At 55.3% G+C, this 15,351-nt stretch overlaps 1 protein-coding gene across 1 annotated transcript in view; it reads left to right on the top strand.

The window, feature by feature from the left end:
• Positions 1–13,467, top strand: part of LOC144675817 (ribonuclease inhibitor-like) — a 58,817-nt gene extending 45,350 nt beyond the window's left edge. The window contains exons 4-5 of the mRNA XM_078536389.1: positions 9,445–9,612; positions 13,148–13,467. Of these exons, the coding sequence (XP_078392515.1) occupies positions 9,445–9,612; positions 13,148–13,235 (256 nt within the window). The 3' untranslated portion in view covers positions 13,236–13,467. The remainder of the gene's footprint in view (positions 1–9,444; positions 9,613–13,147) is intronic.
• The last annotated feature ends 1,884 nt before the right edge of the window (positions 13,468–15,351 follow it).

The following is a 15,351-nucleotide window of genomic DNA, read 5'->3' as shown; positions in this document are numbered from 1 at the left end:
GCCCTGATTCACTCCCTCTCTCCATCACCCTGCCCTGATTCACTCCCTCTCTCCATCACCCTGCCCGGATTCACTCCCTCTCACCTTCACCCCGCCCTGATTCACACCCTCTCACCTTCACTCCCGCCCTGATTTACTCCCTCTCTCCTTCACTCCCACCCTGATTCGTTCCCTCTCTCCTTTACTCCCACCCTGATTCGTTCCCTCTCTCCTTCACTCCCGCCCTGATTCACTTCCTCTCTCCTTCACTCCCGCCCTGATTCACTTCCACTCTCCTTTACTCCCACCCTGATTCACTCCCTCTCTCCTTCACTCCCGTCCTGATTCACTTCCTCTCCTTCATCCCTCTGATTCACTCCCTCTCTCCATCACCCTTTCAATTCGCACCCTCTCACCTTCACTCCTGCCCTCATTCACGCCCTCTCTCCTTCACTTCCGCCTTGATTCACTCCATCTCTCCTTCACTCCCACCCTGATTCACTCCCTCTCTCCTTCACTCCTGTCTTGATTCACTCCCTCTCTCCTTCACTCCCACCCTGATTCACTCCCTCTCTCCTACACTTCCGCCCTGATTCACTCCCTCTCTCCTTCACTCCCGCCCTGATTCATTTCCTCTCCTTCACCCTTCCCTGATTCACTCCCTCTCTCCTTCACTCCCGCCCTGATTCACTCCCTCTCTCCTTCACTCCCGCCCTGATTCATTTCCTCTCCTTCACCCCTCCCTGATTCACTCCCTCTCTCCTTCACTCCCGCCCTGATTCACTCCCTCTCTCCTTTCCCCACCCTGATTTACTCATTCTCCTTCACCCCTTCAATTCACTCCTGCTCTCCTTCACTCCTGTCTTGATTCACTCCCTCTCTCCTTCACTCCCACCCAGATTCGTTCCCTCTCTCCTTCACCCCTCCCTGATTCACTCCCTCTCTCCTTCACTCCTGTCTTGATTCACTCCCTCTCTCCTTCACTCCCACCCTGATTCGTTCCCCCTCTCCTTCACTCCCACCCTGATTCACTCACTCTCTCCTTCACCCCTCCCTGGTTTATTCCCTCTCTCCTTCACCCTGCCCTGATTCACTCCCTCTCTCCTTCACCCCTCCCTGATTCACTCCCTCTCTCCTTCACTCCCACCGAGATTCACTCCTTCTCTCCTTCACCCCGCCCTGATTCGATCCTTCTCTCCTTCACCCCTCCCTGATTCACTCTTTCTCTCCATCAACCCACCCTGATTCACACCCTCTCTCCTTCACTCCCGCCCTGATTCACTCCCTCTCTCCTTCACTCCCGCCCTGATTCACTCCCTCTCTCCTTCACTCCCGCCCTGATTCACTCCCTCTCTCCTTCACTCCCATCCTGATTCACTCCCTCTCTTCCTCACCCCTCCCTGATTCACTCCCTCTCTCCTTCACTCCCGCCCTGATTCACTCCCTATCTCCTTCACTTCCGCACTGATTCACTTCCTCTCCACCCCTCCCTGATTCACTCCCTCTCTCCTTCACTCCTGCCCTGATTCACTCCCTCTCTCCTTCACACCACCCTGATTCGTCCCCTCTCTCCTTCACTCCCGCCCTGATTCACTCCCTCTCTCTATTTCACTCCTCCCTGATTCACTCCCTCTCTCCTTTACTCCTGCCCTGATTCACTCCCTCTCTCCTTCACCCTACCCTGATTCGCTCTCTCTCCACCCTGTTTTGATTATCTCCCTCTCTCCTTCATTCCCCCTCTGATTCACTCCCTCTTTCCTTCACCCTGCTCTGAATCACTCTCTTTCCACCCTGCCTTTATTCACTCCCTCTCTCCTTCACCCTGCTTTGATTCACTCCCTCTCTCCTTCACTCCCTCCCTGATTCACTCCCTCTCTCCTTCACTCCCGCCCTGATTCACTCCCTCTCTCTATTTCACCCCTCCCTGATTCATTCCCTCTCTCCTTCACTCCTGCCCTGATTCACTCCCTTTCTCCTTCACCCTACCCTGATTCACTTTCTCTCCTTCACCCCTCCCTGATTCACTCCCTCTCTCCATCAACCCGCCCTGATTCACTCCTCTCCTTCATTCATGCCCTGATTCACTCCCTCTCTCCTTCACCCCTCCCTGATTCGCTCCCTCTCTCCTTCGTCCAGCGCTGATTTACTCCCTCTCTCCTTCACGCCCGCCCTGATTCACTCCCTCTCTCCTTCACTTCCCCACTGATTCACTTCCTCTCCACCCCTCCCTTATTCACTCCCTCTCTCCTTCACCCCTCCCTGATTCACTCCCTCTCTCCTTCACTCCTGCCCTGATTCACTCCCTCTCTCCCTCACCCTACCCTGATTCACTTCCTCTCTCCTTCGCTCCTGCCCTGATTCACTTTCTCTCCACCCTGTTTTGATTATCTCCCTCTCTCCTTCATTCCCCCCCTGATTCACTCCCTCTCTCCTTCACCCTACCCTGATTCACTTTCTCTCCACCCTGTTTTGATTATCTCCCTCTCTCCTTCATTCCCCCCCTGATTCACTCCCTCTTTCCTTCACCCTGCTCTGAATCACTCTCTCTCCACCCTGCCTTTATTCACTCCCTCTCTCCTTCACCCTGCTTTGATTCACTCCCTCCCTCCTTCACTCCCGCCCTGTTTCATTCCTTCTCTCCTTCACCCTGCCCTGATTCACGCCCCTTCCCCTTCACCCCACCCTGATTCACTCCCTCTCTCCTTCACCTTGCCCTGATTCACCCCCTCTCTCCTTCACCCTGCCCTGATTCACTCCCTATCCCCTTCACTCCTGCCCTGATTCTCTCCCTCTCTCCTTCACCCTGCCCTGATTGACTTTCTCTCCACCCTGCTTTGATTCACTCCCTCTCTCCTTCATTCCCCCCGAATTACACCCTCTCCTTTACCCCGCCCTGATTCACTTCTTCTCTACCCCTCCCTGATTCACTCCCTCTCTCCTTCACCCCTCCCTGATTCACTCCCTCTCTCCTTCACACCTCCCTGATTCACTCCCTCTCTCCTTCACTCCCGCTCTGTTTCACTCTTCTCTCCTTCACCCCTCCCTGATTCACTCCCTCACCATCACCCCGCCCTGATTCACTCTCTCTCTCCTTCACACCACCCTGATTCGTCCCCTCTCTCCTTCACTCCCGCCCTTATTCACTCCCTCTCTCTATTTCACCACTCCCTGATTCACTCCCTCTCTCCTTCACTCCTGCCCTGATTCACTCCCTCTCTCCTTCACCCTACCCTGATTCGCTCTCTCTCCACCCTGTTTTGATTATCTCCCTCTCTCCTTCATTTCCCCTCTGATTCACTCCCTCTTTCCTTCACCCTGCTCTGAATCACTCTCTTTCCACCCTGCCTTTATTCACTCCCTCTCTCCTTCACCCTGCTTTGATTCACTCCCTCTCTCCTTCACTCCCGCCCTGATTCACTCCCTCTCTCTATTTCACCCCTCCCTGATTCACTCCCTCTCTCCTTCACTCCCGCCCTGATTCACTCCTTCTCTCCTTCACTCGGCCCTGATTCACTCCTTCTCTCCTTCACCCCACCCTGATTCACTCCTTCTCTCCTTCACCCCGCCCTGATTTACTCTCTCCACCCTGATTTATTCACTCCGTCTCTCCTTGAACTTGCTGATTCACTCTCTATCCACCCTGATTTGATTCACTCCCTTTCTCCATCACCCTGCCCTGATTCACACCCTCTCTCCTTCACCCCTCCCTGGTTCACTCCCTCTCTCCTTCACCCCTCCCTGATTCACTCCCTCTCTCCATCACCCCGCCCTGATTCACTCCTTCTCTCCTTCACCCCTCCCTGATTCACTCCCTCTCTCCTTCACCTCTCCCTGATTCACTCCCACTCTCTTTCACCCCACCCTGATTCACTCTCTCCACCCTGATTTATTGACTCCCTCTCTCCTTGAATTTACTGATTCACTCTCTCTCCACCCAGTTTTGATTCACTCCCTCTCTCCTTCACGCCCGCCCTGATTCACCCCCTCTCTCCTTCACCCCTCCCTGATTCACTCCCTCTCTCCTTCACCCCTCCCTGATTCACTCCCTCACTCCTTCACTCCCGCCCTGTTTCGTTCCTTCTCTCCTTCACTCCTGCCCTGATTCACTCCCTCTCTCCTTCACTCCGCCCTGATTCACTCCCTCTCTCCTTCACCCTGCCCTGATTCACTCCCTCTCTTTCACCCCGCCCTGATTCACACCCTCTCTCCTTCACTCCCGCCCTAATTCACTCCCTCTCTCCATCACCCTGCCCTGATTCACTCCCTCTCTCCATCACCCCTCCTTGATTCACTCCCTCTCTCCTTCACCCCTTCCTGATTTTCTCCTTCACCCCTTCAATTCACTCCTGCTCTCCTTCACTCCCACCCTGATTCGTTCCCTCTCTCATTTACTCCCACCCTGATTCGTTCCCTCTTTCCTTCACTCCCGCCCTGATTCACTTCCTCTCTCCTTCACTCCCACCCTGATTCACTCCCTCTCTCCTTCACTCCCGTCCTGATTCACTTCCTCTCCTTCATCCCTCTGATTCACTCCCTCTCTCCATCACCCTTTCAATTCGCACCCTCTCACCTTCACTCCTGCCCTGATTCACTCCCTCTCTCCTTCACTTCCGCCTTGATTCACTCCATCTCTCCTACACTCCCACGCTGATTCACTCCCTCTCTCCTTCACTCCTGTCTTGATTCACTCCCTCTCTCCTTCACTCCCACCCTGATTCACTCCTTCTCTCCTACACTTCCGCCCTGATTCACTCCCTCTCTCCTTCACTCCCACCCTGATTCACTCCCTCTCTCCTTCACTCCCGCTATGATTCACTCCCTCTCTCCTTTCCCCACCCTGATTTACTCATTCTCCTTCATCCCTTCAATTCACTCCTGCTCTCCTTCACTCCTGTCTTGATTCACTCCCTCTCTCCTTCACTCCCACCCTGATTCGTTCCCTCTCTCCTTCACCCCTCCCTGATTCACTCCCTCTCTCCTTCACTCCTGTCTTGATTCACTCCCTCTCCTTCACTCCCACCCTGATTCGATCCTTCTCTCCTTCACCCCTCCCTGATTCACTCCCTCTCTCCATCAACCCACCCTGATTCACACCCTCTCTCCTTCACTCCCGCCCTGATTCACTCCCTCTCTCCTTCACTCCCGCCCTGATTCACTCCCTCTCTCCTTCACTCCCACCCTGATTCACTCCCTCTCTTCTTCACCCCTCCCTGATTCACTCCCTCTCTCCTTCACTTCCGCACTGATTCACTTCCTCTCCACCCCTCCCTGATTCACTCCCTCTCTCCTTCACTCCTGCCCTGATTCACTCCCTCTCTCCTTCACCCTACCCTGATTCACTTTCTCTCCACCCTGTTTTCATTATCTCCCTCTCTCCTTCATTCCCCCTCTGATTCACTCCCGCTTTCCTTCACCCTGCTTTGATTCACTCCCTCTCTCCTTCACTCCCGCCCTGATTCACTCCCTCTCTCCTTCACTCCCGCCCTGATTCACTCCCTCTCTCTATTTCACCCCTCACTGATTCATTCCCTCTCTCCTTCACTCCTGCCCTGATTCACTCCCTCTCTCCTTCACCCTACCCTGATTCACTTTCTCTCCTTCACCCCTCCCTGATTCACTCCCTCTCTCCATCAACCCGCCCTGATTCACTCCTCTCCTTCATTCACGCCCTGATTCACTCCCTCTCTCCTTCACCCCTCCCTGATTCGCTCCCTCTCTCCCTCGTCCAGCGCTAATTTACTCCCTCTCTCCTTCACGCCCGCCCTGATTCACTCCCTCTCTCCTTCACCCCTCCCTGATTCACTCCCTCTCTCCTTCACTCCCGCCCTGATTCACTCCCTCTCTCCTTCACCCCTCCCTGATTCACTCCCTCTCTCCTTCACTCCCACCCTGATTCACTCCCTCTCTCCTTCACTCCTGCCCTGATTCACTTTCTCTCCACCCTGTTTTGATTATCTCCCTCTCTCCTTCATTCCCCCCCTGATTCACTCCCTCTCTCCTTCACCCTACCCTGATTCACTTTCTCTCCACCCTGTTTTGATTATCTCCCTCTCTCCTTCATTCCCCCCCTGATTCACTCCCTCTTTCCTTCACCCTGCTCTGAATCACTCTCTCTCCACCCTGCCTTTATTCACTCCCTCTCTCCTTCACCCTGCTTTGACTCATTCCCTCTCACCTTCACTCCCGCCCTGATTCACTCCCTCTCTCCTTCATCCAGCCCTGATTTACTCCCTCTCTCCTTCACCCGTCCCTGATTCACTCCCTCTCTCCTTCGCTCCCACTCTGATTCACTCCCTCTCCTTCATCCCACCGTGATTCACTCCCTCTCTCCATCACCCCGCCCTGATTCACACCCTCTCTCTCCTTCACCCCTCCCTGATTCATTCCCTCCCTCCTTCATTCCCGCCTTGATTCACTCCCTCTCTCCTTCACCCTGCCCTGATTCACTCCCTTTCCCCTTCACCCCACCCTGATTCACTCCCTCTCTCCTTCACCTTGCCCTGCTTCACCCCCTCTCTCCTTCACCCTGCCCTGATTCACTCCCTTTCCCCTTCACTCCTGCCCTGATTCTCTCCCTCTCTCCTTCACCCCGCCCTGATTGACTTTCTCTCCACCCTGCTTTGATTCACTCCCTCCCTCCTTCATTCCCCCCGAATTACACCCTCTCCTTTACCCCGCCCTGATTCACTTCTTCTCTACCCCTCCCTGATTCACTCCCTCTCTCCTTCACCCCTCCCTGATTCACTCCCTCTCTCCTTCACACCTCCCTGATTCACTCCCTCTCTCCTTCACTCCCGCCCTGTTTCACTCTTCTCTCCTTCACCCCTCCCTGATTCACTCCCTCTCCTTCATCCCTCTGATTCACTCCCTCTCTCCATCACCCTTTCAATTCGCACCCTCTCACCTTCACTCCTGCCCTGATCCACTCCCTCACTCCTTCACTTCCGCCTTGATTCACTCCATCTCTCCTTCACTCCCACCCTGATTCACTCCCTCTCTCCTACACTTCCGCCCTGATTCACTCCCTCTCTCCTTCACTCCCACCCTGATTCACTCCCTCTCTCCTTCACTCCCGCCCTGATTCACTCCCTCTCTCCTTTCCCCACCCTGATTTACTCATTCTCCTTCACCCCTTCAATTCACTCCTGCTCTCCTTCACTCCTGTCTTGATTCACTCCCTCTCTCCTTCACTCCCACCCTGATTCGTTCCCTCTCTCCTTCACTCCCACCCTGATTCACTCCCTCTCTCCTTCACTCCTGTCTTGATTCATTCCCTCTCTCCTTCACTCCCACCCTGATTCGTTCCCCCTCTCCTTCACTCCCACCCTGATTCACTCTCTCTCTCCTTCACCCCTCCCTGATTCGTCACCTCTCTCCTTCACTCACACCCTGATTCGTTCCCTGTCTCCTTCACTCCCACCCTGATTCGTCCCCTCTCCTTCACTCCCACCCTGATTTGTTCCCTCTCTCCTTCACCCCTCCGATTCACTCCCTCTCTCCTTCACCCTGCTCTGAATCACTCTCTCTCCACCCTACCTTTATTCACTCCCTCTCTCCTTCACCCTGCTTTGATTCACTCCCTCTCTCCTTCATCCACCCCTGATTTACTCCCTCTCTCCTTCACCCCGCCCTGATTCACACCCTCTCTCTCCTTCACCCCTCTCTGATTCACTCCCTCCCCCCTCTCTGATTCACTCCCTCCCTCCTTCATTCCCGCCTTGATTCACACTCTCCTTCACTCCCGCCCTGTTTCACTCCTCCTCTCCTTCACTCCTGCCATGATTCACTCCCTCTTTCCTTCACCCTACTCTGATTCACTCTCTCTCCACCCTGCTTTGATTATCTCCCTCTCTCCTTCACTCCGCCCTGATTCACTCCCTCTCTCCTTCACTCCCGCCCTGATTCACACCCTCGGTCCTTCACTCCCGCCCTGATTCACTCCCTCTCTCCATCACCCTGCCCTGATTCACTCCTCTCCTTCACCCCGCCCTGATTCACCCCCTCTCTCCTTCACTCCCACCCTGGTTCACTCCCTCTCTCCTTCACCCCGCCCTGATTCACTCCTTCTCTCCTTCACCCCGCCCTGATTCACTCCTTCTCTCCTTCACCCCGCCCTGATTCACTCTCTCCACCCTGATTTGATTCACTCCCTCTCTCCTTCACCCTGCCCTGATTCACTCTCTCTCCACCCTGCTTTGATTCACTCCCTCTCTCCATCACCCTGCCCTGATTAACACCCTCTATCCTTCACCCCGCCCTGATTCACTCCCTCTCTCCTTCACTCCCACCCTGGTTCACTCCCTCTCTCCTTCACCCCTCCCTGGTTCACTCCATCTCTCCTTCACCCCGCCCTGATTCACTCCCTCTCTCCTTCACCCCTCCCTGATTCACTCCCTCTCTCCATCACCCCTCCCTGATTCACACCCTCTCTCCTTCACCCCTCCCTGATTCACTCCCTCTCTCCTTCACCCCTCCCTGATTCACTCCCTCTCTCCATCACCCCGCCCTGATTCACACCCTCTCTCCTTCACCTCTCCCTGGTTCACTCCCTCTCTCCTTCACCCCGCCCTGATTCACTCCTTCTCTCCTTCACCCCTCCCTGATTCACTCTCTCTCTCCTTCACCCCGCCCTGATTCACTCCTTCTCTCCATCACCCCGCCCTGATTCACACCCTCTCTCCTTCACCTCTCCCTGATTCACTCCCTCTCTCCTTCACTCCCGCCGAGATTCACTCCTTCTCTCCTTCACCCCTCCCTGATTCACTCTCTCTCTCCTTCACCCCGCCCTGATTCACTCCTTCTCTCCATCACCCCGCCTTGATTCACTCTCTCTCTCCTTCACTCCGCCCTGATTCACTCCCTCTCTCCTTCACCCCTCCCTGATTCACTCCCACTCTCCTTCACCCCTCCCTGATTCACTCTCTCCACCATGATTTATTCACTCCCTCTCTCCTTGAACTTGCTGATTCACTCTCTCTCCACCCTGCTTTATTCACTCCCTCTCCATTACCCCTCCCTGGTTCACTCCCTCTCTCCTTCATTCCCCCCGATTTACACCCTCTCCTTTACCCCGCCCTGATTCACTTCTTCTCTACCCCTCCCTGATTCACTCCCTTTCTCCTTCACCCCTCCCTGATTCACTTCCTCCCTCCTTCATTCCCGCCTTGATTCAGTCTCTCCTTCACTCCCGCCCTGTTTCACTCTTTTCTCCTTCACCCTTCCCTGATTCATTCCTTCTCTCTATCACCCCGCCCTGATCCACACCCTCTCTCCTCCACCCCTCCCTGATTCACTCCCTCTCTCCTTCATTCCCCCCGATTTACACCCTCTCCTTTACCCCGCCCTGATTCACTTCTTCTCTACCCCTCCCTGGTTCACTCCCTCTCTCTCCTTCACCCCTCCCTGATTCACTCCTCTTATTCAACCCTACCTGATTCACTCTCTCTCTCTCTCTCTCCGTCTCAGGCTGGGTTTTAATGGCCTCACTGACGTTGCGGCTGAGGAACTGATCTCTGCGCTCTGTGTCAATCGCACCATCCAGTTCCTCTACCTAACGGGGAATCATTTCACAGAGGGATCTGTGCCCAGCTTTGTCACCCTCATTCAGACCTGCCTTCGGCTGCGCAAACTCTGGTAAGTTATTCTAGTGGGAATTTACACAGAGTCACCAATATCATGGTTAACCTTCCTATTGCCTCTGGCACTCGTCATGGAATTGTAACTCCCAGCCCTTCATGGGATGTGGGCTTCGCTGGCCGGGCCCAGCATTTATTCCCCATCCCTAATTGCATCTTGAGAAGGTGGTGGTGAGCTGCCTTCTTGAGCCGCTGCAGTCCCCGTGTGGTGTAGGTACACCCACGGTGCTGTTAGGGAGGGAGTTCCAGGATTTTGACCCAGCGACAGTGAAGGAACGGCCGATATATTCCCAAGTCGGGATGGTGAGTGACTTGGAGGGGAACTTCCAGGTGGTGGGTGTTTCCCATGTGTCTGCTGCCCTTGTCCTTCTAGATGGTAGTGGTTGTGGGTTTGGAAGGTGCTGTCGAAGGAGCCTTGGTGAGTTGCTGCAGTGCATCTTGTAGATGGTACAAACACGGCTGCTACTGTGCGTCGGTGGTGGAGGGAGTGAATGTTTGTGGATGGGGTGCCAATCAAGCGGGGCTGCTTTGTCCTGGACAGAATCGAGCTTCTTGAGTGTTGTGGGAGCTGCACTCATCCAGGCAAGTGGGGAGTATCCCATCACACTCCTGACTTGTGCTTTGTAGATGGTGGACAGGCTTTGGGGAGTCAGGAGGTGAGTTACTCATCGCAGGATTCCCAGCCTCTGACCTGCTCTTGTAGCCACAGTATTTATATGGCTGGTCCAGTTCAGTTTCTGGTCAATGGTAACCCCCAGGATGTTGATAGTGGGGAATTCAGTGATCGTAATGCCATTGAATGTCAGGGGTTGGATTCTCTCTTGTTGGAGATGGTCATTCCCTGGCACTCGTGTGGCGTGAATGTTACTTGCCACTTACTTTTGTCATTGTTTTCAAACCATTCCATGGTCATGGCCCCTCCCTATCTCTGTAAACTCCTCCAGCCCCTCAGCCCCTACAACTCTCCTTATCTCTGTAACCTCCTCCAGCCCCCACAACCCTCCCTATCTCTGTAACCTCCTCCAGCCCCTACAACCCTCCCTATCTCTGTAACCTCCTCCAGCCCCTACAACCCTCCCTATCTCTGTAACCTCCTCCAGCCCCCACAACCCTCCCTATCTCTGTAACCTCCTCCAGCCCCCACAACCCTCCCTATCTCTGTAACCTCCTCCAGCCCCTACAACCCTCCCTATCTCTGTAACCTCCTCCAGCCCCTACAACCCTTCCTATCTCTGTAACCTCCTCCAGCCCCTACAACACTCCCTGTCTCTGTAACCTCCTCCAGCCCCAACAACCCTCCCTACCTCTGTAACCTCCTCCAGCCCCTACAACCCTCCCTATCTCTGTAACCTCCTCCAACCCCTACAACCCTCCCTATCTCTGTAACCTCCTCCAGCCCCTACAACCCTCCCTATCTCTGTAAACTCCTCCAGCCCCTCAGCCCCTACAACCCTCCCTATCTCTGTAACCTCCTCCAGCCCCTACACCCCTCCCTATCTCTGTAACCTCCTCCAGCCCCCTACAACCCTCCCTATCTCTGTAAACTCCTCCAGCCCCTCAGCCCCTACAACTCTCCTTATCTCTGTAACCTCCTCCAGCCCCCACAACCCTCCCTATCTCTGTAACCTCCTCCAGCCCCTACAACCCTCCCTATCTCTGTAACCTCCTCCAGCCCCTACAACCCTCCCTATCTCTGTAACCTCCTCCAGCCCCCACAACCCTCCCTATCTCTGTAACCTCCTCCAGCCCCCACAACCCTCCCTATCTCTGTAACCTCCTCCAGCCCCTACAACCCTCCCTATCTCTGTAACCTCCTCCAGCCCCTACAACCCTCCCTATCTCTGCAACCTCCTCCAGTCTCTACAACCCTCCCTATCTCTGTAACCTCCTCCAGCCCCTACAACCCTTCCTATCTCTGTAACCTCCTCCAGCCCCTACAACACTCCCTGTCTCTGTAACCTCCTCCAGCCCCAACAACCCTCCCTACCTCTGTAACCTCCTCCAGCCCCTACAACCCTCCCTATCTCTGTAACCTCCTCCAACCCCTACAACCCTCCCTATCTCTGTAACCTCCTCCAGCCCCTACAACCCTCCCTATCTCTGTAAACTCCTCCAGCCCCTCAGCCCCTACAACCCTCCCTATCTCTGTAACCTCCTCCAGCCCCTACACCCCTCCCTATCTCTGTAACCTCCTCCAGCCCCCTACAACCCTCCCTATCTCTGTAACCTCCTCCAGCCCCTACAACCCTCCCTATCTCTGTAACCTCCTCCAGCCCCCTACAACCCTCCCTATCTCTGTAACCTCCTCCAGCCCCTACAACCCTCCCTATCTCTGTAACCTCCTCCAGCCCCTACAACCCTCCCTATCTCTGTAACCTCCTCCAGCCCCCTACAACCCACCCTATCTCTGTAACACGCCTACGACCCTCCGAGATCTCTGCGCTCCTCCAATTCCAGCCTCTTGACCATCCCCCCGATTCCCCATCGCTCCACCATCGGCGTCCGAGCCTTCAGCTGCCTGGAATTCCCTCAGTATACCTCTCCAATCCCCCCGCCCCCGCGCTCTCTCTCTCTCTCTCTCTCTCTCATTTAAGATGCACCTAAAATCATGCTCTTCGACCGAACTTTAGGCCACCTGGTCAAGTATCTCCCCACCACCTCCCCATCGCTCGAGACCTGTTGTGGTTGAATTCCGCTGGCAAACCTCCGGGTGGAAATTTTATTCCAGGTGCCGTCCAAAATGGAGGTTCTTTTTTCCTGAGACAGTGAAAGTTTGCAAAGAGCAACTGGGGAGCTGTTACAGAGGAAATGGGGTTCTAATAACCCCTTAGTACGCTAGCTCGGGAATGTCACTGCCGGGTGGCATGTTGCCGAGGCCTTCCATTTGCAGTCGATCGGCCCGAAAGATGTCCCGTCTCCCACCCAATCGAGCGGCTTCGCGCGTGCGTGTGAATTCCGGTGCCGGGTGTGTGGACCCCTACGCCCCAGCGACCGGCCGCTCGAATCAAGCAGCACATTCCCATCTGGCTGTTCCTAATCGGCTGAGTTACAGACCGCTGCTCAAAGCAGGCGGCGCTGGCAAAAAAAAACCCAAACGTCTGCCCGCTGGGTGCGATCGGACAGCACTTGCCGAGCAACCCCGAGCGTGCGCCGATCGCTGCCGCGAACGGCGGCCGCTTGCCGAAAACCCGGGCGAGCTGGTAATGGGGCTGGTCCGTGCCCACTCGGAGACAGCGCGCGTTGTCCTTCAGGCGCGGCAACGCTTCACAGCCAAACCAGAGCCAAGCGGTCGGCACTCTCTTCTCCTGCGGTGTGAATTGTTGTGATAGTTTGGCATTCTTTGCCTTCGCCCTGGTGAGTGTGCAAGCAGGAAAGCCCAGGGTGGTGGTGGGGGGGTTGTGGTGGGGGTGTGGGGGACCAACGTGCCTCTCTATTCTTGGCAAGGAGGGAGGGATGGGGGGACGAGAATGACGTGGCGCCACTGTGACTGCGGTCAGAGCTGACTCGTCCTCTTCCTCTCTGTCTCCCTTCAGGCTAGGGAGAAACCCGCTGAGCGCGGAGAGCAAACAAGCGCTGCTGTCCGAGCAGGCGAGCAGGGCTGACCTGAAGGTGATGCTGTGATGGTGGCTGAGAGGAGACCCCGGGCCCAACGGGTTTCGTCCGCCGTCGGCACTCGTGAGGGACAGTCTGATCTCACACCCCACCCGCAATCCCACCCCACTCGCCCCCCACTCTCTCTCTCTCTCTCTCTCCCTCTCTCCCTCTCTCAATCTCTCTCTCTCCCTCTCTCTCACACGGCAAGTGTTTGTGTTTCCGAGCCGCAGTTGAATAAAGTCTTGGGTTGTGATGAGTCAGTCTGCGTGTGGTCTCACCGCCTCCCCCTCCCTCCCTCCCTCATATCCTTCTCCCCCGTCCCCCTCGTGTGTTTATCCAGCTTCCTCCCCCCACCCCCAAACAATTCCCCTCGTCCACTCCCTGTGGGGGCGAGTTCCACATTCTCCCCCCGCTCCGCCACCCCCTCTCTCTCTCTCTGGGTAAAGGAACTTTCTCCTGAATTCCCCATTAGATTTATGAGTGACTGTCTTACACTGACGGCCCCCTCGTTCTGGTCTCTCCACCCCCCTCCCCACCCACCCCCACACACACCCGGAAACATCGTCTCTACATCGACCCCATCCAAACCCTCTCAGAGTCTTACAGACCTCGATCAGGTCACCCCCTCAGCCTTCTCTTTTCCAGAGCACAGAGCCCCAGGGCTGTTCAATCCTTCCTGATACCTTTCACCTCTCAGGTCTGGGACCATCCTTGTTGATGCTTTTAGCACCTGCTCTAAAGACTGTATATCTTTTTTATAAAATGTGCCCAGTGCTCCCAGTGCGGTCTAACCGAGGGATACGGAGACCGGAACTGTGCACGGTGCTCCGAGTGTGGTCTAACCGAGGGATATGGAGACCGGAACTGTGCACGGTGCTCCGAGTGTGGTCTAACCGAGGGATATGGAGACCGGAACTGTGCACAGTGCTCCGAGTGTGGTCTAACCGAGGGATACGGAGACCGGAACTGTGCACAGTGCTCCAAGTGTGGTCTAACCAAGGGATATGGAGACCGGAACTGTGCACAGTGCTCTGAGTGTGGTCTTATCGAGGGATATGGAGACCGGAACTGTACACAGTGCTCCGAGTGTGGTCTAACCGAGGGATATGGAGACCGGAACTGTGCACAGTGCTCCGAGTGTGGTCTAACCGAGGGATATGGAGACCGGAACGGTGCACAGTGCTCCGAGTGTGGTCTAACCGAGGGATATGGAGACAGGATCTGTGCACAGTGCTCCGAGTGTGGTCTAACCAAGGGATACGGAGACCGGAACTGTGCACAGTGCTCCAATGGTGGTCTAACCGAGGGATACGGAGACCAGAATTATGCATAGTGCTCCGAGTGTGGTCTAACTGAGGGATACGGGGACCGGAACTGTGTACAGTGCTCCGAGTGTGGTCTAACCGAAGGATACAGAGACAGGAACTGTGTACAGTGTCCCATGAGTTTCATATGAAGACCCAATCGTTAAATTCTGACCTGGTCACACTCTCTCCCATGCCTCACCCACACCTCTCTATATCATCACCCACTCCCCCTCTCCCCTCCCGTCACCGACCTCTCACCATCCCGTCACCCTCTGCAGCCTTACCCATCCCCTCTTTGATTCGTCTCTTTGAGAGTGATGGGGGTGCTGTTATGGATACAGCACAAGGAGGCCATTTGGCTCATCTCTGCTGGTTCTCTACAAGATAAATTCATCCGCCCCCACACCCCCTCCCAGTCTTCTCCCTGTAACCCCGCACATTCTCCTTTTTCAGATCAGGATCCAATTCCCTTCCCAAAGCCTCGATTGACCCTGTCCCCACCACACTCTCAGACAGTGCGTTCCATATCCTAACCACTCGATTGACCCTGTCTCCACCACACTCAGACTGTGCGTTCCAGAACCTAACCACACGATTGACCCTGTCTCCCCCACGATCTCAGATAGTGCGTTCCAGATCCTAACCACTCGATTGACCCTGTCTCCCCCACACTGTCAGACAGTGCGTTCCAGATCCTAACCAGTCGATTGACCCTGTCTCCACCACACTCTCAGACAGCGCGTTCCAGATCCTAACCACTCGATTGACCCTGTCTCCACCACAATCTCAGACAGTGCGTTCCAGATCCCAACCACTCGATTGATCCTGTCTCCCCC

Source organism: Cetorhinus maximus, unplaced genomic scaffold (genome assembly GCF_964194155.1).
Source record: "Cetorhinus maximus unplaced genomic scaffold, sCetMax3.hap1.1 HAP1_SCAFFOLD_1168, whole genome shotgun sequence".
Lineage (NCBI taxonomy): Eukaryota > Metazoa > Chordata > Chondrichthyes > Lamniformes > Cetorhinidae > Cetorhinus > Cetorhinus maximus.
This window is presented reverse-complemented; position numbering and strand designations above follow the sequence as displayed.